This window comes from Aythya ferina, assembly GCF_964211825.1.
Source record: "Aythya ferina genome assembly, chromosome: 2".
NCBI classification, from domain to species: Eukaryota; Metazoa; Chordata; class Aves; order Anseriformes; family Anatidae; genus Aythya; species Aythya ferina.
The window spans coordinates 41,144,250-41,172,223 of record NC_140297.1 but is presented as its reverse complement, the minus strand read 5'-3'; the positions used below and the strand labels follow the sequence as shown (position 1 = coordinate 41,172,223).

Below are 27,974 nucleotides of genomic sequence, written 5' to 3'. Positions count from 1 at the left end.
GCTCCTCGGCACTCTTCCTCTAAGAGGAGAAGGAGATGGTAGGAGAGAGAAAAAGGATGCAACCAGGACAGATCAGCATGGCTTTGGGACCTATTCTGCTTCTGCCCAAAGATGCAGAAGTGAACTACTGGGAAGCATAATGCAATTTATGGAGGAAAAATGGTGAAGATGAGAATGGATTTAAGTCACAGTTCAGTCATAAACATCTCATTAGTGTTAATTTTTTTTTCTCCAGTCTGTATGTCTCTCTAAGGAACTCCCGTGGGTGAAGTAGAGTAAGGAAGTGGTATCGGGCAATTTTCTTCCTCTCTAATGCTCAAACTGCAAATTTCTGTAGTGTTTATTGTTGGAACTAACCTACTGAAATCAGGAACAGCACCGATTGAGGTAAAAACTCTCAGCAACCAAATAAGTCATTACACCAAAGATTTTTTTTCTTACTGCCATCACTCCATTCAAAAATGGGAATTTTTCAGAAGCATTACACCCCTTAGAGACTTAAGAATGGCTTTTTTGGGGGGTAGATTTCTATGCTTGACAGGGATATCAATAAACTGGAAAATGAGAAAAATCACATACTTCTATCTGTATATTTTAAAATGCTAATTTGAAGGGCAAAACCTGGATTTCTAGAAAAGAAGGCAGGGAAAGTTGTCTTTTCATGTGTGTGCACTTGGAAGTATTTGTTCATAGTCAGGTTTACTGGCTTTGTGGGTTTAGAAGGGGATTAACCAGATTGTTTCACCTTTCAGAGGAGCTCCAACAAGTAAAAACAGAAGACTCAATGCCATTGTAGCATCAGGCTCTGTAAAATGTCACAAATGGTGTTAACACCAGAAGAAGGACCTCTTGCAAAAGCACCCACACTGGCACAAGGAGAAGGTGCGAGGCTGAAGAAGGCTGCTATGTGCTGCAAAGGCCATCAGGAGGCCCTTGGGAAATGACACCCTGGGCTGACAGGAGAAAAACTTGCCAAGCAGCGAAGCCACAAGCTGCTCTGCACGGCTGTGGGAGGACTGAAACATCCCTTAAGAAGCCAGTGCCATCTCACTTATGCCCCAGGAAGCCATTTCTAGAACATAGGGGAGATAATCCAACCTTAAAGCAAGCATCTGTGATTTTGTTCCTTTAGAAAACCTGGTGAAATGACCCACGTAGAAGTTGTCACATCCACACACGTTGGCCACGTTGCACAGAGAGCACATTGCACTATTTGGTCTTAAGTGACAGCATCTAGGCTGCAAAGTTAAGGACTCAGAAGTCAATAAAGCACATCTGAAGTCGTGTGCAAAGTTCAAACTCCTTTCTGTGCACATGAATACAGACACTGGCTTCAATTGCGTAACTGTGTAATATTTTTCTTCCTTTGGGACTGTCACATATACTTAGGATATGACAAACAATAAATTGCTTCCGAAGACAACTTACATTCTTTGGACATTCCCACTTCAAAGCACTTCTGTAGTCTGCAGTACTGGCAGCGATTTCTGGTAACTTTATTGATAACACAATTTTTATCTCTATGACATGTGTAAACCATGTTCTTCTGGATACTTCTGCGGAAAAAGCCCTGAAATCAAGAAAAAAAGAAATCGAATAAACCTTTGAGCATCCCATAAACCTTAGAGACAGACACTAGCATAGCTTTAAAATAACAAAATAAAATCAAAGTTATGGTTGGAGCATGGCATCTTTAAAGACTCACTCTTTTATAATTAAGTATTGTTGGTTTTTTTTTTTTTTTTTTTTTTTTTCTGCAACATAAAAACTCATCTCTTAACCAAAAACAAATTAAATAATGCAACCAAAAGCCAAAATAAGCAAAACTACAACTAGTAACAGCACTCAGGAAATGAAGTCCTGAAGTTTTACATGAAGACTCAGATAAAAATGTTTTTTGCTTATGGATTTAGCAATGAGCTGGGTAAACAACAGCTTTCTTAATTGATCCACTTGGAAGTCAAATACTCATCCAACAACCAAGAGTCTCTCAGCCTAAAGATCCCATCCTTTTCTGTTAGCACAGAGGTTCTCTATAGCTCGAATACTGCACGTAGAAAATGAAGTAATTTGAAATCCAGGTCTTTTAGCTGTCTGAATTCCTACAACAATTAATTAGGCTTCTGCAGGTGGAAGAGTTCCAGTGTCAGGTTATTGAGTTGTGAACTTGTAAAAGTCGCCAATTACAGCATTTTTCTTATTGAGATACAGCTGTGAAAATAATCATGTAATTATAATGATCTTGAACAGAAATTAAAGAGGACTAGAGGTCTGGTTTATACTTAAGGAACAACATTTGCCTGGATTCCTCCTTTGGCAAGTAAAAGAGAAAAACAGTCATAAATGGCAAGATTAGCTGGCACAGAAAAAAAGGCAAAACCAAGTTAATTTCTTTATCTACGCTAAAAACCAAGCTGTAGATAATATCACATAATAATGAAGAAGAAAAAAAGAGGATTACTTTAAGCATTTGAGAAATCAACCCACAGATATTCAGTGAAAGTATTTCTGCAACAGGCATCTGGACACTTGACAGTACCATTTAACCTTCTCCAACAGATTCTGAAAATCATTTCAGCGAGTGCCAGGGTCAAATTTCAGTCAACACTGTAGCATTATATAAGAACAGTTAGCAATTTAATATTTGTTGGAGGACTTGAGAGGTTAAAACTCTTCAACCAGCCACATGTTTACACCCCACGGGGAAGTGGTAAACTCGATGCCACAGATGATAGCTCTGTACCAACAATGCGTTTGTCTGAAGATGTAATCATGGTGAGCTATAAAATTGGCTCTCCTAAATGCACTCACAGAGATATGCAATAGTTCAAAAGCCCCAAACCCTGTCATTCGTAGTTAACTGAGAGAGTTTCTGGCCATACAATCAGGGAGTGGTAGGGCAGGCACAGTCAGTAAGGGCTGGTCATAAATTCCTTGCACACCCAACATGCTATAGATGCTAATGTTATGAAAATTCCTCAAATTCACTCAGAACTGAAAAATATCTCCTTAATCACGTAACCCCTGGCAAGAGTTTTCTGTTCTTGCACAGGCAAGCCTCATCCTGACATTAGCTTCTCTGACTTAGAAGACACTTCATACAATCATCAAAGAGCTAACAAAAAGCATTTCTTTCTCAAGCTACAGGACACAGCAGAAGCATTCAAAGACAGTTGTTTAGGCAATTAAAATGTTTAAAGATTATCAATAACACTGATATCTTATATTCCGCGCTTTGCTCACTAACATTGCTTTAATGTTTGTTAGGAAAATATGGCACATACATTTATTTACTTGCCAAGAAGATTTATGGTAATTTCCACTTACTATTTTCTTGCTTTGGTATTTCTCTAATTGCAATGCCTGGCTTCGTGGTAATTGTTGATGATGCTAAGTAGAACTGTGAGAAGTCTATGACATCTTCTTATGTTCAACAGACAGAAATTGTGAACTGTCCTGGTTCAAGGATCTCCATACAGCTTATTTAGTCACTGCTTTTTACGTGGCATGAGGTAGGGGAAGGCAAGACTGGTAGCTTCCCCTGCAGCCATCATGGTTTAATCTATTGCTACATGTCACTGATGGAATAAGACTCCGAACATCAGCCTGACACTGCAGGAAGCAGAATGGCCTGAACGAACAAATACGACTCTTGTGCAGCGGCCATCTCACCGTGCTGAACAACTGGAGTCATTTAATAAACGCAGCTCCCAGAACCTCCTTGTTGTCTGCACGTTCCTTGGGGCACAGGCCACCAGTCATCCATGCTTGAGCAACTTCAGATTTACTGAAACAGGCACTACTTGAAACAAAATTCAAGAGTCAAAAGTGTCACCCAGTACAGAGAAGAGAGGAAACAGCCTCCCTCGTTGTACCTGTAATTCACCCAAATATAGCCAGAGGTTAATGGCACCCACTGAGTGATCATTTGTTCTGATATTTAGACACAGGTTCTGCATCCTTTTAACCTAGGGTCTAATTACAACCCATCAGGAAGGAAAGTAGAGAAGGTTACCTCAGTCCTTAGCACACACAGTTGACCACACAGCCAAACGGAAAAAGGTGATCTGACTTCTGCAGATGACAAGCATAAAGCATTCATGAACTCATTACTAATATAAAAGGCTTAAGAGAACAAACCTAGAAAAAGCAGATATCCAGGATGAAATTAAGGGTTTCTTCAACACCCTAAGGTCCTCAGAAATATCCTACCCCTCAGAAATACCCTACATAGAGTGAGATATATAGAAGAGAGTATTGTGGAAGTTTAGACTTGTATTACAAAAAAAAAAAATCTTACATATTTGATGTTTCTGGACTTACTCACAAAACAGAAAAAAAAAAAAAAAAAAGTGAACCTGTTAATGTAAAAATATTCATATGAAAAAAGGTATAATGTGGTCCTGCTCAAAGGACCTGTTTTCTCTGAGGAACCTTAGCGCCCACCCCTAAGTACTTTTCTACCAGACAGCAGCAGGATACTATTTCTACTGAGACGTGTGGCAAGCTCATTTTAAAACCTTGACAATACGTCACTGAACAGATTTGATCTGTCTCTGGACAGACACTAAGAAAAATGCCCAGATTATAGATATTATTTAGTTTCTCTGCATACGAAAGCCAAACCGAAACCATCCCACAGGGGGTAATAGGCCATTCTTCAGGCACAAAATGGCAAGCAGCATTTGTTTAGCTCCGTGGTTTGGTTCTGGGAGCCGCCTCCACACCCCTCATGCTGTGCAGGCACAAGCATGGGGAGGCACTCCGAGCAGGGTCATGCCCAGATTATTTCCCAAATCTGATGGCAGGCTAAAAAAAATATTTGCTCATGAGGAAAACCTCTATGCCAGATAACTGTGCGGAATGACGGGGGCTTTTCTCTCCGTATGCTTTCTCTCCCTCCAGTCTGTCTCACCCCAAGTGTCAGGTTTATAGCGCAGGCCATAAACGCAAATCAGACACACTCCAGGCACCCAAAATAGTGAACATGCCTGGCTCGATGCCGTGTCACACGTGCAGCCAGCCTGAGGCCTCTGGGATGGGCGCAGAAGATGTGATTTGAGGGAGGCCGTGGCTGGGGCAGGAAGGCAGGCTGCCATCGGCTGCGGAAAATGGCCGCCTGCCCCCAGGCCTGTGCACTGCCTCCTTTCTGGGCTTGTTCACACTGCGCTGCAGCAAAACCGAAACACAAACACTGCCGAGCATGTCCCCCAGCAGGTATGCGACAGGCTCGCACTTGAACGTGGCCCTTGCTCATCCCCCAGGTATGTGACTTGTTGCACCACTGGGGATGTGGCACATCGCCCGTGGCTGTGTGGCTTCCTGCTGAGCCCGTCTCACAGACCGCAGCAAGAGCAGGAGCCTGCCTCTGTCCCTGCACAGGTACCTGCACCTCACCTGCTTTGGCTACCGGCACCTCTGCAGCCAGAGACAACACCCATATTGCTCATATCCTTTTTTTTTTTCCCCACACTATGTTCACTAAAAATAGCAAAGTTAGAAGCAGGCCTACATGTATGTTTTCCTCCTGTACTCTTTGTCAAGTGACTTGAACCCTAGCTCACAATCCCAACAGTTTCTTCAAAAAACATGAAAGGAAATCTGAATGCAACCTAACCTAAAGATGTTGTCAGAAATTTTGGAGACAGCAAACTACCGCTGTTTGTAAACTAATCGGCTTCAAGTTCCTATAGGCTTTTGGAAGACAAAGCTACTACTGATGATAATACATTCACCTCGGAAGGAATCTGTTCTGCTCAATATTTAAATGAAGAATGTTTTATACAAATATTTTAGCATTCCTTCCAAATTAACTCCCTGTGATGGGAGATGAGACACTCCTGTGCCAAAAACAAGCACAGATGATTCTTTGTAATTTAAAACACACTACAAATACAAAGACAAAGACATTCTGTGAGATATAAAACATTACTGTGGTACAAAACTGTTTTTGATAGCATCTACAAAGCACTTGAAATTCAAGTAGAGAAACCTACTAAGACCTATCAGGAACAGTGATTTGCTCTAATATTCCTCTACGCACAACTTTTGAAAGGAGCACGGATCTTGTGTTTTCTTTTAGCAAAGACAAAGAAGCTTTACAGAAATCACACTTTTGAATTAATTCTGTCCTTCTGAGCTGCTGTTACTGGCAGCCTTCACACAAAGCACTTTGGACTGACATTTCAATTTTTAATCTCATCTTTTCTGCACACCACGCCATGCTCCTCCCAAGCCCACCAATCTTGTTATCTTAATGGATGACAGATAGAGTATCACTCTGACCATGCCACATTAGGCATCCTCATTTACCCAGTGCAAGGAAAAAATGCTGAGTATAAATTATTCAGAAATGTATTGTATCAGCGTGTGTTCTCTGAGCATTCACCACTGGCAGAGCAGACAGATTATTTTTCACTTTTAATTGTGTTGATATCTTATCTGCTGCACTGAAAGCAGAGAGTGATACGTGAAACCATATGTACCAAGCAGAAAATAAACCCAGTTTACTAGGTCTATTGCTTAAAATTAAATAACTGATTTAGTCAATGTAACTTCAACGTGGTGCCAAACGAACCACGCCATCCCACTCACCATGCATTTTTGTAGTTACCTGTCAGTGTGTCAAAACTTAAAGAGCTCAATTCAGAGGATATTAACTATTTCAGGGAGATATGGAATGCCACCATGCCACTGGTTATCTGAATACAAAGGAAGACATTAAGGATAAACCCTTAAAAAGATGCTAAGTGTTCAAGCTGACAAAGTCTTACAGAATTGTTAGCATGAACTGCTACCCTTACCTATCTGAGAGGGGAACTATACAGTTCCCAGTCCTTCACCATCCAGTTGATTTTGGCAAGTCACATGATTTAAAGCCGAAGTTATACCCATTACATGAAGAGATGGATCATTTGATCTCAACAGCTTTTTAAAAATATTTTTGCCAGCAGAGGGTATGCCAAATCTTTTTTCATAGATGTAGCGGGCTTACAAGTTGAAAAATTGCATTGCAAGCCAGTGATAGAGTAATCAGCAGAGAAGGGCTATTGCTAGCTCAATCTGTTTAAACAGCCTGCTCAGTTCATCTGGTTCAGCTTTGATTACCCCCAAATACAACCAGCCAGCTATGACTCTCACAGATTTAGAGGCTATTCTTTGGTAAATTTGCAAAATAAGCTTCTGAGTGAAGTGAATTGCTACTTTATCGTAAAAGAAACAAAGGAGTAGGAAAGACTTTTCTGTGGAATGGTTTATCAGTCATTTATAAACTCTGACTGACTGAGCTTTGAAGGGAAAAATACAGAACAGAAACAGCTGAAAAGAAAACCCAGCTCATGACATACCTGAAACTTCTGCTGTTAGGTTTACTGTGACATACAGGACATGTTAGTATGCACCCTTCTACAGAGCAAATGTTTTTGTGATACATAGCCTCTTTTCAATCTATTTATTTCAGTCATTCAAGTAACCCTCTATCCTCACTAGCCCTGTAAAGCTTGCATAGGTAAGGTAAGAACCCAGTTCCTGCTGTCTCTGGAGCATCAGCAAAGACATTTAAGCTCCCAGTGATGAGATCTGCACAAAACTACTTTGCTGTGTGTCCAGGGAATTGCACGGGTGCATTCAGGAACTGAATGAGATTTGCAATATTTATATTACAAGTGGCCACAGCCGAGGAACAAACCCCACCTTTCCCACAAAGTCCTGGTAGGATCAGAGGTCAGGTTAGGGCAGGCAGAGCACACCTTTCACTCGTTAACCAGGAATAATTGGGCTGATAACATGCAATCTCACCACTGGAGTTACATAGAAAGGCTTACAAAAGACCAAAAAGACACGGCATATGATGTTAAGTGATTTTGTACAGTACAAAAGACTGTAAAATGGCTGCAGCCAGAACACAAGACCCCAGAAGCAACAAAAGCTGCTTTTGCAGCCTCCTAAAAGGAAGCTAAAATAAATGCATTCTTAGCTGCAAAGCACTTTTCCAGGATGTCTGCACTGTCTATCACGCTTTGGAAGTCACGGCTCTTAGAATAAACAAATTAATTGTCTGACATTGTGGCTGGAAACCACCGCCTGCACAAAATGGAAGCCGCTACAACAATAAGTAGAGGAAGGCTTGCTGCCAGGAAGCCCAGAAATTGTGCTGATCATGTGTGTCAGAGCAGGACAGCCAGATCTTTGCAAAAACAAAGGAATTAACACTGTTCCATGCCCATAGCTTGCAGAGAACACCTAGAGGATGTAGCTGCCTGGCAGAAGAGGGGCTGGACACAGCCTCTGTGAGAGCGTGCAGTATGTTCTTGCTGTTGTTGTTATTTTGAGCAGGAATTCACGTTTCACCTCAGCTAGCCGTTTATTCTGCAGATGAGGAGCAGACATAACCTCCCACGGCCAAAGGAAGAAAATAAAATTTGCTATTTAGAGAAGGTATTTTTTTTTTTTAACCAACAGAAGTTGAAATGCTCCATAAAAAAAAGAAAAAAGCAGGCTTTATCCCGAATCTCACATACAGGAATACAGACCTGTGGACCTATGAGCAAACAACAAAGGGGAAAAAAAAAAAAAAGCTATGCTCTTTGTCATTGCTTTTATATATATAGAAAGGCTTGTAAGGTTCCTCAATTCTTAAAAAGAAAAGGCCCCAGTGGACAGGGACAGGCAGATAAGGGATGTGTCACCATCCCTGAGCTACCAAAGTGGGAATGCTCCTGCAAAGACAGGGAGGCCACATAGAAAGTAATGGTTTCTAAAGTGCAAAAAAAATAATAATAAAAAAATAAATAAATCTTGTGGGCCACAGGGAGCAAGGAAAAACAAAACAAAACAAACAAACACATTTTGAACAACAAAGTTTGAAGGAAGCTATTTGAGCTACTAATGCCTATTAGCCCTTACCCTGGTAAGGCTGGAAATGAAACCCATTTTTCACGGTGCCCTACATGCCAACACATTTTCTGATTGCAGAAAGGCAGCTACTGACAGCACGACCTCCAAACACACACAGAGAAGGAGGGAGAGCGAGTGCGATCTGCCACGAAGCGTGCGAGGTTCATTCATTCGGCTGCAATCCGCAGCAGCCTGTGCCAGCAAGGGTACAACGCTATCCACGAGCCTACCCATGGATTTCTCCACAACTTCGATTTTCACTGAACTCCTGACCTTTTTAGCAAACATGTCAAAGTCTCCAGACGGAACAGTCATCACCTTGAAGCAATATGTAAGGGGAAAAAACCACTTAGATTTTCTCCACTTCAGCAATTGAAACAGAGAGGAAGGAGCTGGTATGCACTTCCATCTGCTTTCTTCAAATTAAAAAGGAAAAAAAAAAAAAGAAAAAAAAAAAAAAAAAGAAGGAGATGAAATGTATACAATTAAAAAGTTACAGTTAACTTCCTTTCAGTAATGTCTGTAGGATGATTTTTGGCCTGCTAGGAAACTCCAGATGGGAAAAGTAATGAATATAATTTAATATGAATAAGAGGAGATCAAAGAAACATTTTCTGAGTGGCAGAACGCTGACTTACTTCACACGGTTCAATGCAGAACTCAGGAATTAATTATCACATTTTGCTATTTTCTTATTTTTTGTTTATGCAAATCAATTCCCCTTAACCTAATTTGTAGAGGACCAGACCCGCAACCCAATAAAACCATAAAATGTCACTCGGACGGCCATGCAACTGGCTAGCACTTATCCAAAAGGCTATATATGTTGTTAACTGCTCGTCGTTTTTTCTCCTCTCTTCCCCTCCAGTGCCTCAGGATTTATACCACCAATTAAGACAATAATGAGTGCCCCAGGTTGACCTCCCAGGAGCAAGAATTAATTAAGCGCAGTATTTCTTCGTGAAGAATGACACTTTTCCAAACCGTTTATGTGGCTCCCTTGCATGGAAGCACAGTACCAAGAAAGACTTCCCAAACAGCTATCCCCCACATATACGGCAGATTTTGGTTTATGCTCTTAACTCAGGTCTCTTTTTATTTGTTGTGTATGCTTATATGGCTTTTGGGTGGCAGGAGCAGGGGGGGACACCTTTCAAGGACAAGCTCGTGTTTTTATTAGATGTACATGGGGTTTCTGAACCAAGATACAAAGGAAAAACTAAGCAACAGGTACTCTAACAAAGCAGCAAGACCTAGTACCAAAGAGAAAATAGAAATCCCTGCCAAGCTATGCCCATGTAGTGACATGCAAAGTCCTGCAGCACGCCGGGCGAGGAAAAGCCTCATGTCAGCTCTGCAATCACCACGCTACAATTACTTCTCGGAGCCTCTCAAATTAGCCTCTCCACTGAGCTGCTGGCAGAGCTGGGAACACGTGAAGAGGAGAGGGCAAGCTCGAACAAAAACCTAGCTGGGAGAAAGGAGGTATGTGCACGTTCCAAGGAAATTCCCCGTGTGGGTGGGCTCTGCCTCCTCCTCCTCCTCCCTTCCAGCCTTACCCCCGGAGGCTCGCGGCGTTCCCGCACATACTTGGCGCTGCAGTTATTTATCGAGCGAGACACGGGGACTTTCACTAATCGACAGGCAGAAAAAAAAATAAATAAAAATTAAAAAAAATCCCTGCCCTTCTGCACCGTCTGAAACCTACAGACTCACCAGTTTCTAACCCGCTATCGGCAACTGCGTGTTTACAGCTCAACTGAAGAAATAACTGTGCCACGAATATTTGCAGACGCCTGCAAGCTGGCTGAACAGCAATTCCCCTCGCTCTCCCAGGCAGACCCAGCTGCCTCCTATCCTCTCAACAACCAACGCCTTGGCCTGAATTTGGTCCCCTTGTCTGCCTGGGCTCCTGGCTGCGTGGGGTGAGCCCCGATGAGCTGCACCTGCTGCAGGCTCCCCACCTGCGAGGAGCTGAGTCCAGCCGCGTGGCTCGCCCTGATCCTTCAAATCTGGCATGCTTCTATGGGCTTTGTCCGACCCCAGAGAAGTTTTAACAAGTTTCCAAGGAGGGATGAAGTGACGTATGAAAACAACGCAGAAAACAAACAAAAAAGCAATTAAAAAAAAATGACACAGACAGAAATATGCCAAAATAAAGCAGATGTCTTGAGCATTATGCTTCCTGGTGAGTTTTACAGGCGTGCATCTGCATGGCTCATCAGCACATGGTCATTACCTCTCCCACCATTTCTTTTGCTACTAGTTTTGACAACTGATCTCTAAACAAATACACTGTACGAAATCCCTTGAAATCTGGCAAGTAGTGTCTTGTGCTTGCTGCTTCACGCTGTATTCTCCTTCACCCGCGTTCAGTGACAAAGAAACTCTGCTAATGCAGAACGACCCCTCTAAAACCTTGTAAAATGCAGAGTTTAGCAAAACTCAGCTGCCTGGAGACTACAAAATAGAGTTCAAGTAAACACCCAGAAGTATTTAAGTCTGGCTCTCCAGTACTGGCAGTAGCAAAGGAAAATTACCTTTCCACACTGCAGCTGAAACTCATTACTGAAGGCGACAGCAGAGAGATGAGTTGGAGCTGGAGCAGCTTGGCAAAACCACCAGGTTAAGAGTGACACGGGGGGCCGTACCCCTCGGCCTGGCTCCCCACGCACTCCAAGCACGTGTGCAGCCCACAGCACGGCTTTCTCTGGCTTCTGCACGGCACCGTGCAGAAAACAGAGTTAGCAGGGTGTCGTGGGCAGAACCGGCACTGCCCTGTGCAGCTGGTGTCCTGACAAAATGGGAGGATGGGCTGAGAAAGGTGGATGGACGCAGGCTGTGCAAGCGAAGGGGAAAAAGAGGGAAAGGAAACAACACAGCGGTGATGAGGATTCACAGGGTAACACCAACCAGAGGTAGGGAGCTTACTGCAAAAGTTAAAGACAGAAGTTGAGCTGAGTTGTGCACGAAGGGCGGCTCGCAGGACAAACGTGGCCTGCCTGGAACAGGGCAGCTTGGGCTGCTCTGACGACAAGAAAAGGCGACCTTTTGGAGATGACTGAATGGACTGGGGCTGATTAATCTGCCACAGGAAAATCTTAGCAAGATGTTTTCCTGTTTTCTCCCTCCCCTGCCAGATTCAGACAGAGAGCTCCTATGATCACAAGACGATCATTCTTTCGATTTATGAAAATCACATGGGACAGAGCAAGATAAAAAGTCTTTTCAGTGGGCTCATCCATGGGTGCTGTGCTTGTTTACCTAACACCCTCTCTTCTCTTCTTTCAAAAAACCCCACAGTTTTCACTTTTGTTTCTGTACATGTAGCAGTTGCCATGTGTCTTCTAAGGATAAATGGTAAGACCATTTGCAGCAGCATCCAAGCAATGCCTTGTTCTCAAAGAAAGAAAGAAAGAAAGGTGAAAAAGTGGTAGTACTCATTCACTTCATAAGCGGTTGGCTGCAGAGCTTACTCTGAAACCCTCTCCTTAAACTTTTCCTAGGTCTGGAGCACTGCCACTCTCTTGTACCAGCAGAAGGCAGGTGAGGATCACAGCCCACCCTGAAGAGAGGACCTCATCATTCACACATGCTGGTCACACATGCACAGAGCTCCACAGAAAGCCGAGTACCCTGGGGATGGGGAAAACCCCTCCTTACAGGGAAGATTCAGCTGGAGAGCCATCGGCCAGGACAGTCGCAGGAGGAGCGAGCAGCAGCCCTCTGCAGTGGCAGCACCATAGTTATAAATCCCCTTTTTCCCTGGTAAAGGCCCGGGAGGCAGCCTGGCTGGGGGCTCCTGCCTCTCCCCTTGGTGCCAGGAGGGCCCCCAGCAGGCTCACGGGTCTGCTAAAGCTGCAGGCAAATCACTGGCTGCATTAACAGCCAGCCAAACAGACATTTTTTGGCACTGTTTCAGCCTGCCATCTCACCTTGTAATTTATGTATCCGTTATTCCAGAGAGGGGATCCAGAGTCAATATACCTTTTCCCCTTTAAATGCAGGTATTATGATACGGTTTTATTGCATCCCTCTAAAACGTATTAAATGAGAAATATTAAGCATGGCCTCGTGAAATCATAAGGGACTTACACACAAAAACCTGTTCCCGCTTCTCAGCTGTCTCCCGACTTGAGCTGTCAAAATTGCAGCAACTCCTGGGTATTATCAAAGGGAAGAACAGCTTATGAGTAAGGGACCCTGAATATCTGGCAGGCCAGCTGCAGTTATATACCAATTAAACATCTACTATATCAATATACCCAAGCTACCAATTACAGGTTTGGACGTGTGAATTCTTTAACACTACAAGAATTTTCTTCTGAGCTGCATCTCAGATGTCACACCTCCAGGCGTCTCCTGCAGGAACAGAAAACTTACGGAAAGTTCACATGAAATGAGAGAAATGATATAAAATATGAAGAAGGACACAACACCTTTGTACTCTACACTGAGCTCAAGAAATACAGTATCTATACTTAAGGACTACAGCAAAATTCAGATACAGAGGAGGGAAAGATAGCCACATGGGTATAATCTTGAATTTTGGCAGCATCAGACTTTTGAATGGTTACTCAGAATGTGAACAGTTTTTCTGAGCAAGGGATTCATTTTGCTTTACTGGAAGGTAAAAAAGTAGAATGTCTAGACCGAACAACTTGAAAAAAAGAATGTGTAAAGCTGACTTTATTGTAAACACCAAATCTTGGTGGCTCCTATAGGCTTTCCTGGTATAGTACAAGGCTGGGATTTCACGAAGAATAGCTCTGCAAAGCTGATCAGCTCTGGGATCCATGCTGCAAATTCAATTGCACTCCATTCCCAGTGGAAGCTAAAAAAAAATGCCCCTTTAGGAAATTTCCTCAAAGGAACACTTCATTCAGGATTAGAAAGACCCTCTGTTTCCATGAGCAGGTCAGTCAGAAAGCACAGAGAGCAAGGGAAGGTCACTTTCTGAGGCCAGTCAGAGCAATTCTGCCAGTTGGGAAGCTGACCACTCACGGACAGGGTGACGATGCTTTACAATAACCAGAAAATACAGATAGGTTTATCTTTCAAAATAAATCCAATAAGAAGCAAACAAAGAGCATCTGAATGTATATTTAGCAAGCAAGTAAGGAGACTTAGGATAGTGGACGATCCCAGTTTGTACACTCCCCAAACCCTCTCATTTTGGATTTAATTCCTTCTAAGATGTGCCGGTCGGAAAATCTTTAAGTATACTTGTTAAGAAAAATGCAAACAACAGTTTAAAAAGATGCCTAAGGCAAGCAGAGCGGTGACCCCAACCATCTCACAGCACTGCAGTCGACACTCAGCCAGAACCAAACTCAGCAAAATCAGATTCCGATCTCCCCACTTATTCCCTAGAAAAGTCTGGAAAGCGGTGCAGTTCTTTGTGGCACCCAGCAAGCTACCAAACCTAAATTCAACAATTGCTGGTATGTCCTCCTCTAATGTCTCATTATGCAGTTTCTTTTTAAAAAGTTCCTGAATTAAAAACTGAAATCTAGCTCACTGTAATTTTACAAGTCTGTACCTGCTGTTCAGCAAGCATAAATAAATTATTTGGCATACTGCAAAAAACAGTAGGCTGTTACTGTTAATAGAAAACCTCAAACTATTTCATTTCGGAGATGTTTGCTTGGCTACCCATATTGCCTTATCTGCTGCTTTACCTCTGCAAACAATACTTCTAAAGATCATAGTATAAAACGTTGTATTAAATATGGTGAAAAACTGCATTTTTTTCCACACTGTGACGAATTTCTGGGTGTGCACAGGACAGCCTGTACTCCACAGCTCTAATTAAAGGCCAAATGTTGTCCATGAGTCATGAAATAGATTAAGGTGGTGAGAACAAAAGCATTTTTTTCCCCTCTTTAGGAAAGAAAAATGCAAAAGTGAAATCCTTTAGAATCTACTTACAGGGAAATAAAAGCACGCTCTACTTCAGTTGCATAAATATCGTGGGACTTCTCAGAAAGAAATCATAGGAAAGTGAATCACAGCCCACCTGTTCCTGACACCTCTCGTCGATATGTCACGATGTGATTTGCATAGACAGCGCTTTTACACCTAGCTGTAATTTACTTAATTCTGTCGAAGTTGTTGCAAACCATGCTTACGTTACCAGTGTGGTGTGAACCTCAGCTCTCAGCCATCCCCTAATAAGCCAAAACAGCTACTGGCAGCGACACGTGACAAACACACACATGGAGGATTGAGTACCTACCTTGTGCAAGAAGCTGTGATTCAACTTCAGTAATGAAATGTATGTATGCATGTGAATTTGAGTCTTCTTTTTAGGGTATATATTCTTAGGCATAGAAAGGAACAGACACTGACAGAAGAGAAAGGCTTGACAATTTAATTTAATAATTACTAAGAACAAACCATGGCTGTTATAGTTACTCAGCTGAGAGTAACTCCTGAGAAAGATGTGCCAAGGCCAGTAGACACTAAGGCTACATCTGTATTAGGAGATATCCTTGGGGACTGTCAGAGACGTATGATGTGGAAGCCCACCTCCATGTCAGCCAACCCTTTGGGCTTCTAAAACCATCCAGACCTGCTGCTGGAGGTAGCCACTGGATGGCTCGCAGCCCCGAGCTGTGCCTGGGAGGAGTGCTGGTTGGTGCTGCCAAGCACCTTCAAGGGACACAGCGCTGCAAAGCGACGCCCCAAGGTGGCTGGTCGCTATTTAATTTACCATGGTTTAAGTCAGATGCTGTTCTCCTTTTATTGAGAAAGCCTTCATGGACAGGGGCAAAATAAGAAAGCAGCTTCCAGTTCCTGTTTCCACAGGACACTAGCCTTCGTGCTTGCAATTAACTGGAACAGCTTGGTTAGCATAGTTATAGACTAATACGGGATGATCTCTCCACTTTTGTTACAAAATAACAAAATTAAAATAATAATAAAAACAACTATTCTCACAGCTTAAGATGAACACCTGGTGTATGGCTGAGGGTAAGTGGTACCCAGTGCAGAGTGGAGGAGGTATAATCCATGACTTGGGCCCAAGGTGCTGGAAATCAAGTATGACATTCAAATACTCAACGTGATCTTCATTTTTCTTCAACTATCATGGTTGGTAATTTATTTTTTCTTCATTTTATTACATTCAAACGATCCAGAAAGAGATTTTAAAATGTATGGTAACATAAAGTATTTGTTCCTGACCCTGTCCATTTCATCGTGTCTACTCTCAGTAGACTTCCCATAAATACACGCTTCCCCATCCTTCAAAAAATATGGAATAAATTCAGTATTTGGTAAATGTTTTATCTTCCAAGCAAAGAGAAAAAATAATTCAGAATATACTGCAATGAAACAGGTATCAGCTTTTCAAAGGACATTTGGCGCTTTTTTTTAATTTTAAAATCTTAAATCTCAAATAGACCATTAAAATGATGAGGTCTCCTCTGATCCCACGAAACACAGAAAAACTCCAGGTTTTTCAGTACCGCATTTAGATCACTTTCAACTCATTTAGCATCTTTCTGCATATGGCCTTGCTTCCTGCAAATGGCACTGCTTTCTGCAAACAAATGGCTCTGAACATTGCTACACTGCAAAGTGCTTGAGGATCAGCTGATATTAACAGTATGCAGAAATGTATCTCAAAATACATTTGTCATCTTCTGAAAAATGACTGTTGATATAGCTAAAACTAGGAGTAATTTTCTGTGATTTGAGGAATTTTTCATAGCTGTGCATGAACGACAACATGCATCTCCACTGCTTGCACTGTCACTTACTAATACAGCTTAAATGGAGACGAATACAGCTTGATCATTCAAGCTGATCTGTATTTTTATTTGAACTGATAGAAGCTTTTACAATTGCGTTGTTGCAACCAATATTACTTCTTTGCCTAATACAAATCACATGTCGTCTGTAATCCAATACTTTAAGCTCGGAAAATAAGCATTTTCAAATTTAGACATGTCTTTTACTTTTTGTTTCAGTTGTAGATGATTACAACACGCCAGAAGAACAAAGCCAAACAAATGCACAGAGCACTGGTGAGATGTTTTTATGAGGTCTGCTTTTATTTTTAGTGCGAGGTAACTTTGGGAAAATTCTATGTCTGGATCCTTAATTTCCAGTAAAGGGGCATAAATATAGACTTAAATGTGATTACATTATAGCTGGAAGTTTACACATGCAAGAGTGTGGTTTCCAAAAACAAGTGCTGCTTAAGGTCCCTCTACAATACCAGAACTGCCTAAGAAAATGCAAATCTTTTCTCACATGATATAAGAGGCATTATTAAAAGAAAGAGGCATCTGTCCTGAAGGATACTGTTTCATAAAGAGAACACTGATACAACAATCCCTAAAATATTTTAGGCCACTCATCAACATTTCTTGCAGACTAAAGCATGTCCTTGCCATCCAGCTCTAAATAAATCAAATCAAAGCCTTTTCCACTTCTAGGCAGTAGCATTTTGTAAATCAGTTATTGCCTCCAATGACCATGGATTCATGAATCACAGCAGGAGAACCCCAACCCTCTGAGTGTCCAGAGGGACATAACCATGAAGGACTTCACTGAGATCATTAACACAGATTATTTTTCTGGGTGCCTAACCAAAGAGCTTTTCTCCTGTTATGTGCATTTTTTTTTTTTTTGAGTCAGTCCTACAGAATTATTGACCTAAATTTCCAGGTTTATTCTGTCAATGGCTATTCTCCAAGCTGCTTAAAGTCTTTGCAATTAAAAAAGTAAGTATTTGAGTTAGGAACAAGTCAAACTGGTAGATGTATTATTTTTATAACTGAAGACCTCTGGAAAGGTATTAAATGTGGCTACCCGTGTATCTCAGTGATCCCCCAGTAGGTGTGGTTTTCTATGGAGGTTCTGATGGAAGGAAAGCTATTCTTTTATGATAAAAGCTGATCTGGGATCACTCTGTAGTGAATTAGATTCTTCTACATTTTTGTCCATTAGCATCAGCAATGGGCAGAGAGGCACCTTGATCATTCAGACAAAACTGCTGGACCGTAAAACTACTCTCTTGTGCTGTCTTCTCTTCTGAAACTGCTCTGGGCATCTTTGTTGCCCACCGAATTCAAGGCAGGAATCCAGGCAGGGTTGCCAGCAGAGGAATGCCATCTTTTAAACACCCAGAACAAGGGACAAGGCTTGAAGAGGCAGCTGAATCTGCCAGAACACCAGCTTCTCCTCATCGCCCGCACAATGATGGCATTGTTTGGGAAACCAGCCCACCACACTCAATCTCCCTTTCTGCAAACCCGACTACAATGAGGAGAAAAGCCAGGCCCAAAGAGCTGAGCTTTCAGTGACAGCCCTATAACCACTTGTACCAGCTGGATAAATCCAAGCGACTCATTTCGTATGGAATTTGTTTGCGTGCTATCTCGCAACACCCAGAAACCGGGAAGGAAATTAAAAAAAAATAAAAAGGCAAAGGAAGATTTTAGAAGTCTTTAACTGAGGTCATGAAACACACAATTCCCAAACCCGCCTTTGAAATGCCACACAGTTTACAAAATGGAAAAGTTGTAAGTAAGTTGAACACTGTGTGTTGTATTTTACACATAAAGAGATGGGCTGCCTCTAGAGTTTTTCAAAAAAATGCCAAGATTTTTTGTTTTTAAACCAGTTTAAAATAAATAAAATTAAAAAAAAAAATCCTTACTGCTGATTTTGACCGACCAGATTGAGAAAGAGCTCTTGGATATCAACCTTTTACATGTGTCAAACCTTCAAATTCAGAAGGCAAGAAGTCAGGGACTCTAAATCTATTATCACAAATGAGATTTTCAGCAAGAACATGCTACAATCAGAGAACAGGAGATAGCTTAACGTTATTTAGACAGCTCCTGAACTTCCACCGTGGTTCATAGGCACATATTATGAAATACTCCAGCCCCCCAAATACTCAAAAGACTAGTTTATCAAAACAAGCCACAGAACAGTCTTTCTAGTGGGAGACAGTGCTTAAGACTCTGGTCATGAGTAAGACAGAAGGATCACTTTAAAAAGTAGGGTTTAACAGACATAAAAAGAGAAAACATTTGGCAAAGGAGGTTAGGAGGCTGCTCCCAGGTTCCTAAAACAATAAGGTCCAAGGATGGCTGTGAGAAGAAGAAGGTCAAGAAAGAAATGGAGAAGAGACCAAGCTGAAATCTAATCATCACATGAGAAGACCACAGCAAGAGTCTGTCAATGAAGGCAAGAAGGTATATCCTGGGGCAAAAAGGTCAATATGTCATGTGAATTGCAGTAAAGATCAGAAACGATGTCTGAAAAACAGGAAGGCGTGAGATTGCCAAAGCTTGGTGATGTCGCAGAGAGATGGAAAGTTCGGTCTTCCCAAAATCTGAGTCCAAGATAGCGGTCAGACAAGCAAGAGGGCACACCAGGGAAAGATGGCAGTGGGAGAAGTCAGAGCTGGAAGTAACTCTGGAAATCATCCACTGGCAGGTGACAATTGAGGGAACTTAAAAATTTCCAGTGCAGTGGTTCCCCAATGGAGCATCACAAAGTCATAATCGCCAATTACAGCTCTCCAAGGGGTCATGGCTGGAAGGGTCACCATTAAGAGCATACCCTTTATTAGCACTATATTGCTTTTGGCTGACAGACCATTGGTCTACTACAAAATAGTTCAGCAGTTGATGCTTCTGAGACAGAAAACCAAAGAACTGATCATCAGGGAACAGCATCAGCAAATAGATAACAGAGACACTTAAGGGGACATTAAATGAACAGTAAACAAAGTGGGAGGGAGAACATAAAGAGCCCTGAAAGCCAAGAGAAGGAAAACCTGCTGAATCAAAGGCAGTAATCAAGCCCAAAGCTCAAGGACAGAAAGCTGTCTCTTTGCACCAGAAGGATACTGCTAATGACCATCGTGATGGCAGCTTCACTGGAGCTCAAAGCAAAAGAGAAGGAGACAGAGAACTAGAAGAAAAACAAGGGAGAGACAGCACAGAAAAAAAAAAAAAAAAAAAAGAAAAGAAAAAACAACAACAAAACAAAAACAAACAAACAAAACAACAACAACAACAAAGGAATAGGGCCCTAATTAGAGAGACAAATATGAGATGAGGAGAGTTTTCTGTTTGTTTTTCCCATGAGAAACAAGACTGCCATGAATTTGAAGGAATCAGTAAACAAGTCAGAAAGGAAAAAGGAAAAGACTTGAGAAAAAAATATCAGAACAGAGGTAGGTCCTGTGCAGGAGGAAAAAGGAATGAATTTCAGGTCTAGCATCACAGAACAGATAGCAAATCAGGTAGAGAGAGAAATGGGCGAAATAAGAGTGAAGAAAGAGAAAATGGAAACAAGATCAGAGGGAAAGAGGGGGGAAAAAGAGAATTAACATTTGATTAGGATGATGTTCTAGTCTAGTTTATTAAGAACTAATTTTTCTTTAATAATTTTCTTTAATAATTTTTAAAATAATTTTGTAATCCAGTGATAATAAGCAAGGTTGCCTCTCCCCATCCCAACATAGTTTGGCCAACTGCAGTAAAATTGCAAATATAGCAATCTCCAAGAAGATTAAGTTCTTTGAAATTGCTTGGAAGCGTGTGTTCAAGTAAAAGAGAAGTAAGAGAATGTGTGTTCAAGTAAAAGAGGAATAAATACATGTGGTTCTTAATGAGAAGAAAGCATGTGACATGAATTCTTATTGTTGTTCCCTATTCACCAGAGAACCAGCATGAAACTACAATACCATACCAAGAAGAAGCCTTCAGTGCAACTCATACTTCCTAGTAGAGCAGGGTCAACCAACTGAAAGGCTGAGATCCACAGAAAATGAGGCTTCCCCAATGGCTATGCTCAGTGCTCAGTGCTTATTTAAACTCGCAAAGCAACTGACTAAATTTTGTATGAAGAGAAAGAGAAGCATGAAGAAAGAATTAATAGTGGGAACACACAGTGAAACTTGCCTTGAGTAGAGGCAGGAGCCTAGATGATTAGAAATAGAGTAAAAGGTGGCAGCTTTCTTATGGTACAGGAGCAAGCATAGAGCAAAGGTGAAGGACCAGAAAAACAAATTGTCAGCAAGGAGGTTTCTGAGGCTATTCCTGGTGTTGTGGTCACATAGTGCTGTCTGCTGTCATCCAGCACAGCGTTTCTGTTGACCTGAAAGCTTATAAAACCCTCAACAGCAAATGTAGTACCTGGCTGTCCACTAACAGTACCACTGGTTGACTCATCATGTTCTTTGCCATCATGTTCTGCTGGCACTCACTAAGGAAGATGATTCAATCAGTGGAATAAATTAATTAAATTTAATTAAATCCTAGTCAAACCTGTTGAAGAGTTGGTGTCAACTAACCCAAATATTGCCAGTCTTAAGTAGTCACGTTATTGATTTGGAATCTTGTTGTTTCTCATAGAGTGACAGGTTTTAGATGCAATTCACCTCTCTTTATTTTTTTAACAGCAGCTACTGCTAAGTGCTGAATTGCCCCATCTTGCAAATTAGCAAATAAGTGAACACAATTTCTTTTTGCTGTTGAATAGCAGCCACCACATTAGAAGATGGATTTCTTCAGGTATTTTGACAAGTGTAGTCTTGTTTTAATTGTTTACAAAAATGCTTTGCAGTATGCCAATAAAAGCCCTACAGTATATTTTAGCATATTTTTCAAAAATAATGAAGTCTTAGGAACATGTGACCTTGCTGCCACAGTCTGCAATTATGTCTGTACTTAGAGTGAGTGCGTGGGCGAGTAAATGACACCAACATTTGTGTGTTAGTATCCAAGTAAAGAATGAGATAAGATTTCCTATTTAATGAAAGCAGCTCTAGCATATTCTTATCGCAGATTTTCCTAACAGACACATTTCAATAGCTCTGTGGCATCTAAAAGAAAAAAAAATAGACATGATGATATCCAAGCAAAACTTTGCTTCCAAAATGAGATTCTAAAACAGAGGTGAGCTTCAATAGTTACTTGCACTACCTCAGTATCTTGAGTTTATAAAACAGAGGGGAAACCAGACTCTAATCCTATAGCTTTTTGCCTAATGACACAAAGCCAAGACCATGATATTTAATTTCACTACAAAAGGCCAGTGGCATGGAATACATTGCAGGAAGAAAAGATAAAGTAAAAATACCTAATGGTATCTGAAAGATATTAAATTTTCTACAACTAAACCATAAAAATACTTCTAATTAATTTTATACTTTATTACTTTTTATTAATTCTAGTAACTTTATTTACACAAATGTAGCACCTGTCACTTTTTCATCACATATTAGGATCTTCACTGTACTAAGCACTAGACAACTATTTTAATTTGAAGGATTAAAATCATAGATATTTTGTCTAGTTGCTAGAAAAGAACATTGTATCAGGCTACCATAACTAATAAAGATAACCATGAGACCATCTGCCCTATTATATATTTTCTTTAGCATTTTTAGCCCTGCCTTCTTCCTTGCACACATGCTGCTCACTGTGTATGCACCTTTAATTATTGCCATACACACATGGTTTAGTTGACGTTGCTTCTCTGATGTGTATCTCATCTTTAGATACATTCTCTTACTTTAGAACTGCATATCGTGTTACTGCATCCTACGGATAGTCCATTCATACTCTGACAAACACAGCACTCGAAAGTAGCTAGCAGATGTGCCAGCACTGTAGCCTGCCAGATTAAATTTCATGAATACCATCCTGCTAATCCTCAAACTCCCAATTTGATTTGAAATTAGTTAGAGACTATGCCAAAAATTTCCAGATAAGCAGGTCCTTCTCCCACAGAAAAAGCAAGGCTCAGAGCAGACAATGACCACGTGAGTTCTCAGGGTATACCTAAATATGGACAGTGAAGAGTCTCAAAGCATTTTCACATTTTATAGGATTATCTCTGCATATACAACCACATTCTGATGTTGGTCAATACCTACGGAAGACCCTGATAGATATACTTTGGCAGAAGTTATGAAGGACAATAATTCCAGGCATGATGGTCATTTACTTGGCTTTACTCATGTATCAGAATTCATTCACACAAGAAAAGCACAGGTGTCTTTGCAGACAATCAAGTCACACCAAACTTCACTGCCTAGCCGCTCTCATAAATGAAATGTGTTACTATAAAAAGAAAGGGAGATGATGGCACTCACCTTACATCCCTCACAAGCACTGACACCATAGTGATATCCAGATGATTTGTCTTGACAGACAAAACAGGGCTTGTAAACACGAGGGGGTGGAAGTGGTGAAGGAGGACTTGGAACAAGTTCCTCAGAACTGGTGCTCTGAGTTTCAACTGCTACAAAAGAAAAAAGAAATATAAATGAATGATTCATGAATGAATTTCAAATAACCAATCATTTACTGTATTAAAACTATCAAACCAACCCATATCTATCTTTGTAGAATACATGCTCACTTGTCCTTCCTAGCAAAATTTAAGGAGAACTAAAGAAAGGCAAACAGTGAAAGGACTACATGCTGTAGGCTCAAAAGCATGTTTTAAACTAACTGGGATGTAACTTATCATAAGCCAGCTACCAAACACCATGAAAGCTTCATCTGGGCTCATATTCTGGTTTTAGCCAGAATTACAGAGTATTTCTGGAATTACATGGGATCCATGTGTGCACACTGGACATCAGCTTGAATGGGAAAGCATTAGCGGTATGCATGTTTCCAATCTATCCCTAGACTTGGAAGAGCTCTTACATCTTTTGCCTTAATCTACAATAGGTAACACTTTCAACGTCCAATTCTGCCACAAAAAGATGGGGAAATGCATCAAGACATACGCAAAGAGACAAAAGAACAAGTACAGAAGTGAAAATTACGTGAACAAGCCTTCTCTTTTTTTTCATCAGTAAAAGTAGAACAACTCAGCAACACCTCCTTATCAACCCTCGAATTTGTAATATCAGGAAGCCTCTCTGAGAAAAAGCTATTAGATATTATGACCCCATGTCCTTTATTGCCTTAATATTTCTGGATGGTCATTTGTTTTGAACCTGCTGAAGAGCCAGTCATCCCTTTCAGTGAGAGGACATGAAAGCTCTACGATGCGAGATAAGACGTGAACTAGATCTTTTCAAAACATCTGCATTAGTTTTCGGTGATACGCTGTCATCATTCCTCACATTTATGGTAGATGTGCAATACATTTTCATGTTTCACCTAGCTGTTCTGCTGCTTCTCAGATAAATCCCTCCAACTTTTCAACAGATATACAGGAATGACAGAATCTGTGAACTCCGATCTATCCAGAAATATTAGGCACTATCAGCAGAGCTAAATCTCCAGAGTACTAACAGCAGGCCCTGCAGAATATTACTCAATGGAAAATCTTAGACAAGATTTACTGTACATGATATTTTTCAGATTACTGAGATGATACATTTGTATTAAAGCCATGATTCATTGTCAGCTCGTGTACTACAGAATTCACAGAGGGGAACACGGAGCACGATACAACTTCTGATTACTTGGTAGAGAAGGGCCAATTTCTGCCATTTTCGCTTGAGTTAAGCTACTATCAACTTCAAGGACACATTTTTTAGAAGAAAATAAATTCTGAAGCGAAACGTTAAAGGCACTGATTCTAAGCAAAGAAATGTCTTTTCAATAGGAACAACTTACTTATATATCTAACAATAATGAGGTTTGTGTGAAAGAACAGAAAAGCAAAATAATGTATGGCTCGATAAATTGTGATTTTAAAACAACGTCCAGAACTATACTTAACTGTTTCAGCATTAAATATGCTGAACCTTGACAAACCAAATATCTACAGCTTCCTACTGAATCAGGCAAACTTTAATGAAGTTTTTTCTTAATGAAGAAAGAAGAGAGAATGATCATTTCTTCTCAGTAGTAATTTTTGGTATTTAAGAGAGACACAGAGTGCTCCATTATTGATTTCTGCACAGTCATCCTGCTTAAATCAATAATCTATTAGTACTTCTAAATTAAAGTCAGATTCATCAAATGCCCTTGAGAGGCCTCAAACAGCCTGCGCATTATTTCATGCTAGCACAAGTATTACAGGGGCTTCCAATCAGCCTGTGGAATGATAAAATTTTAGCTTTAAAACTCTAATATCAGCAGACAATGTGTTTCGTATTAGCTCATTCAACTCTCCAGTCAGTCTGAAAGGCAGTTTTTAGGCTTCCCATGGGAAAACAAGGTTGTGTCATTCAATAAAACAACTGCACTCCTGCAATCCTTCCCTGATTTCGGTTTGGGAAAAGCAGTCTTTGAGGAATAATGCCGATACACTGCAGCATTTTTGCGGATTTCATTCGACACAAGCACCAGCATCCAACAGTGGTGTTCACACCGCAGGCCATATGTACAACACAGGTCTGTCACGCACTGGCCAAGCACCAGCAACTGGGGATGCTCAGAAGAGGTTAAGCAACCGGCTCAGTTCATAAAGGAAGGAAGAAAGAGTAGGCAGCAACTGAAGATCTGAAGGTGACGCTACAGATTTATTTTTTTTTCTGGCCAATGTGAAAAGATATGTGCAAGTAAAAAAGCCAGCACAAACCAAAACACCCTCCCCCAAAACACTCAGATATATACGCTACTGGAAGAGCTCAATCTATTCTATGTAATACTTGTGTTGGATAAACAACTGTCTAGAGGTTGAGTTTTTGTAGGAAAACCACATTTGGGAACGTTCGCTCATAGGCAAAGTGTACAGACAGCTTTCTGGGCAGGCTCCAGCTCAGGTTAGGCAAGCCCTACGCTCCTAGACCAGCTTCTGACTCACTCGTCTTCCTTGGATTTAGCCTTTTAAACTACTTATTTGAAAGTATCTGTAGTGCCATTCAAGCTTCCTGGGTTTAAAGCCCTGTTTTTCTATCACACAGGTGAAGAACAGCAGCAGAGCCTCTTCTCATCTACGCAGGCCTGCACATGGAAGCTAAAATAAAACAGGGCGGGCGGGCACAGCTGACATTTCCAAGAAGGAATTTTTAAAGTAGCCTTAAAATTTCAGGAACAAGTCAGTCAAAGCAACTCCTTTCAAGGTCCTGCTGTCTCTTCCCGCGGGATGTGACACGATTCACCTGAGAAAACAGAGCCTCAGCGCAGTCACAGGACACCTGAATGCTGCTTAAGCACACAGGGACCCTCCAACAATAGGTCACTTCACAATTCCTAAGATGTCTGAAATATTTTGAAAGGTTAGATAAAGTAGCAGATAAGATCTTGAAAAGCACAGCGTGCTTTGTGAGAGCTAATTTACTGCCAGCTAAACCATGTTGACAGATAGAGGTATTTCACTCGGTGACCAGCTAGAAGCAGGCATTATGAAATGCCTTTCGTTTCACTAGGAACCTAGATTATTAAGCTTGTATGTTAATGCACACTTTGGACAGTGGAGTCTTAAAAGAATAAGAAGTTGTAAAGCAAATGGCATTTCCTGGATCGCCTCAAGGGAATTGTGAATACTGAGCTCAGGGTCCCTGGTGGGAAGCAGCAATTTCAGCTAATTAGGGTGAATAGCAAAGTGTTGCATTTGGTCAAAACATTCTGTTAACCCTCATTTTTGTTGGCACCAACAAGAGTCTGGATTTTTTGCCTCCTTTTTTTTTTTTTTCTTTTTTTTTTTTTTTTTTTATGAATTCACTGCAGGAGTGCAAGGCACACAGCTCACATACATTAGGCAGAAAGTCAAAGGAAACGCCAAAGTTCAACTAAAGTACAAGTAATTAGAACCAGATTCTCTGCTGCTTGTATGTGTGCATTTGATTGTAGAAGTTATTTATAAGCCTCCAAACATTTGAAAAAATAACTATATACTGTAGATCATTTAATTTTTATGTCTAGTCTGGAAAAAAAAAAAAAGTCTGCTTTTAATCATCTTCCAGGAAAGAGCCAGGAACTGGGAAAGTGGGTCTCAATTGTTTCAATACAAATTTCTCTCTTTCATGTGCCACATAAAACTATACTATAAAATTAAATCCAAAATAGCGTTGACTCAACCCCCGCCCCGTTTTTTTTTTTTTTTTTTTTAATAAAAAACCTCTTTGAATTTGTCGTGCTTAAATAGTTTGCATTGTTACGAGTTTTTTTTTTTTTTTTTTTTAAACTGTTGTTTGGAAGACAGACAAGGGGGAAGAAAAGCGCGAGAGAAAGAAAACATTATGGTGGAGCCTTGCCAGCCTTGACTTAGTAACCTGGCCATGACCCTCCAGCGAGTGTGTGTTTGACCCGGTCACACATGGCTCTGGCTGCGGACTGTTGCTGGGTTATACGGCCCAGATATTTTTACCATATACACAACAGGTGCGGGTCAGAGACAAGAAAAAAGGCGAAAAACAAAGTCTCCGCTTTGCGTGAAGACCCTGATTTCCCCCCTTTCAAAGATAACGACAGAAGCAAAGGAGTGGGGATACGATTGCAGTGATTGACGTCCCCGTGCTCCATCGCTGCTCTGCGCCGGGATTTACGACGGATTTGCTGCGCGGAGGTCGAGTGGGCTGAGGGCAGGAAGAAAGAGGAAAAGGCTCGGGGGAAACAACACGCCAAATGTTAATCAACTTGCATTGAATTACCGACCTGCAACATCCGAGCCGCTATCAGAAACCTTTCCTCGCAGGGCTGGGTATGCATTGAGGTGCAGGAAGGAATGTTTTTTGTTAGCATGAGCACAGCATACCTGCATTAAAACACAGGCTGCCATAGCTCCAGATTGAGTACAGCTATCGGGATTTTCATAAGTACTTATGGAAACATGTCCTCCATTTTAGCGTCCCCTTTTTAACACTCCCGTCCCGCTAGCTGCACACATCTGTCTTAACACCACGGCGTTACGTAAGTTATTGTATTTAGTTCCTCATCACCATTTTTCCAGCTTTAATTTTAATCAAGCTATAGTTCAACTCTACAAGACCGTCTAGGTCTTAAAAGAAAAAAAAAGCATGACTTAGCCTTGAAAGCAAAAACAAACAAACAAAAACCAAACACGAACCCCAAATCAACACTCTATGTCTTCAGGTTTGCTTTTACTATGAAAAAGGGACTTTTTCAACAAGAACATCAAAAGACTATACTTTATGATCTGGCCTATACTTGGGGTGCCCAATCCCA

The 27,974-nt window shown here is 41.1% G+C and overlaps 1 protein-coding gene and 1 long non-coding RNA gene across 12 annotated transcripts in view; one reads left to right on the top strand and one right to left on the bottom strand.

The window, feature by feature from the left end:
- Positions 1–27,974, bottom strand: part of RARB (retinoic acid receptor beta) — a 320,810-nt gene that overhangs the window by 41,825 nt on the left and 251,011 nt on the right. For 9 of the 11 annotated variants that reach the window (XM_084511751.1, XM_084511755.1, XM_084511754.1 and 6 more), the window contains 2 exons: positions 23,030–23,178; positions 1,429–1,570 (listed from right to left, as the gene is read on the bottom strand). In XM_084511751.1, the coding sequence (XP_084367877.1) occupies positions 1,429–1,570; positions 23,030–23,178 (291 nt within the window). The remainder of the gene's footprint in view (positions 1–1,428; positions 1,571–23,029; positions 23,179–27,974) is intronic. The other 2 variants (XM_084511759.1, XM_084511761.1) reach the window with 1 other exon arrangement.
- On the top strand, positions 11,420–13,431 carry LOC311433045. The gene is made up of 2 exons (XR_014690521.1): positions 11,420–11,520; positions 12,402–13,431. It is a non-coding gene; the product is annotated as an uncharacterized lncRNA (long non-coding RNA).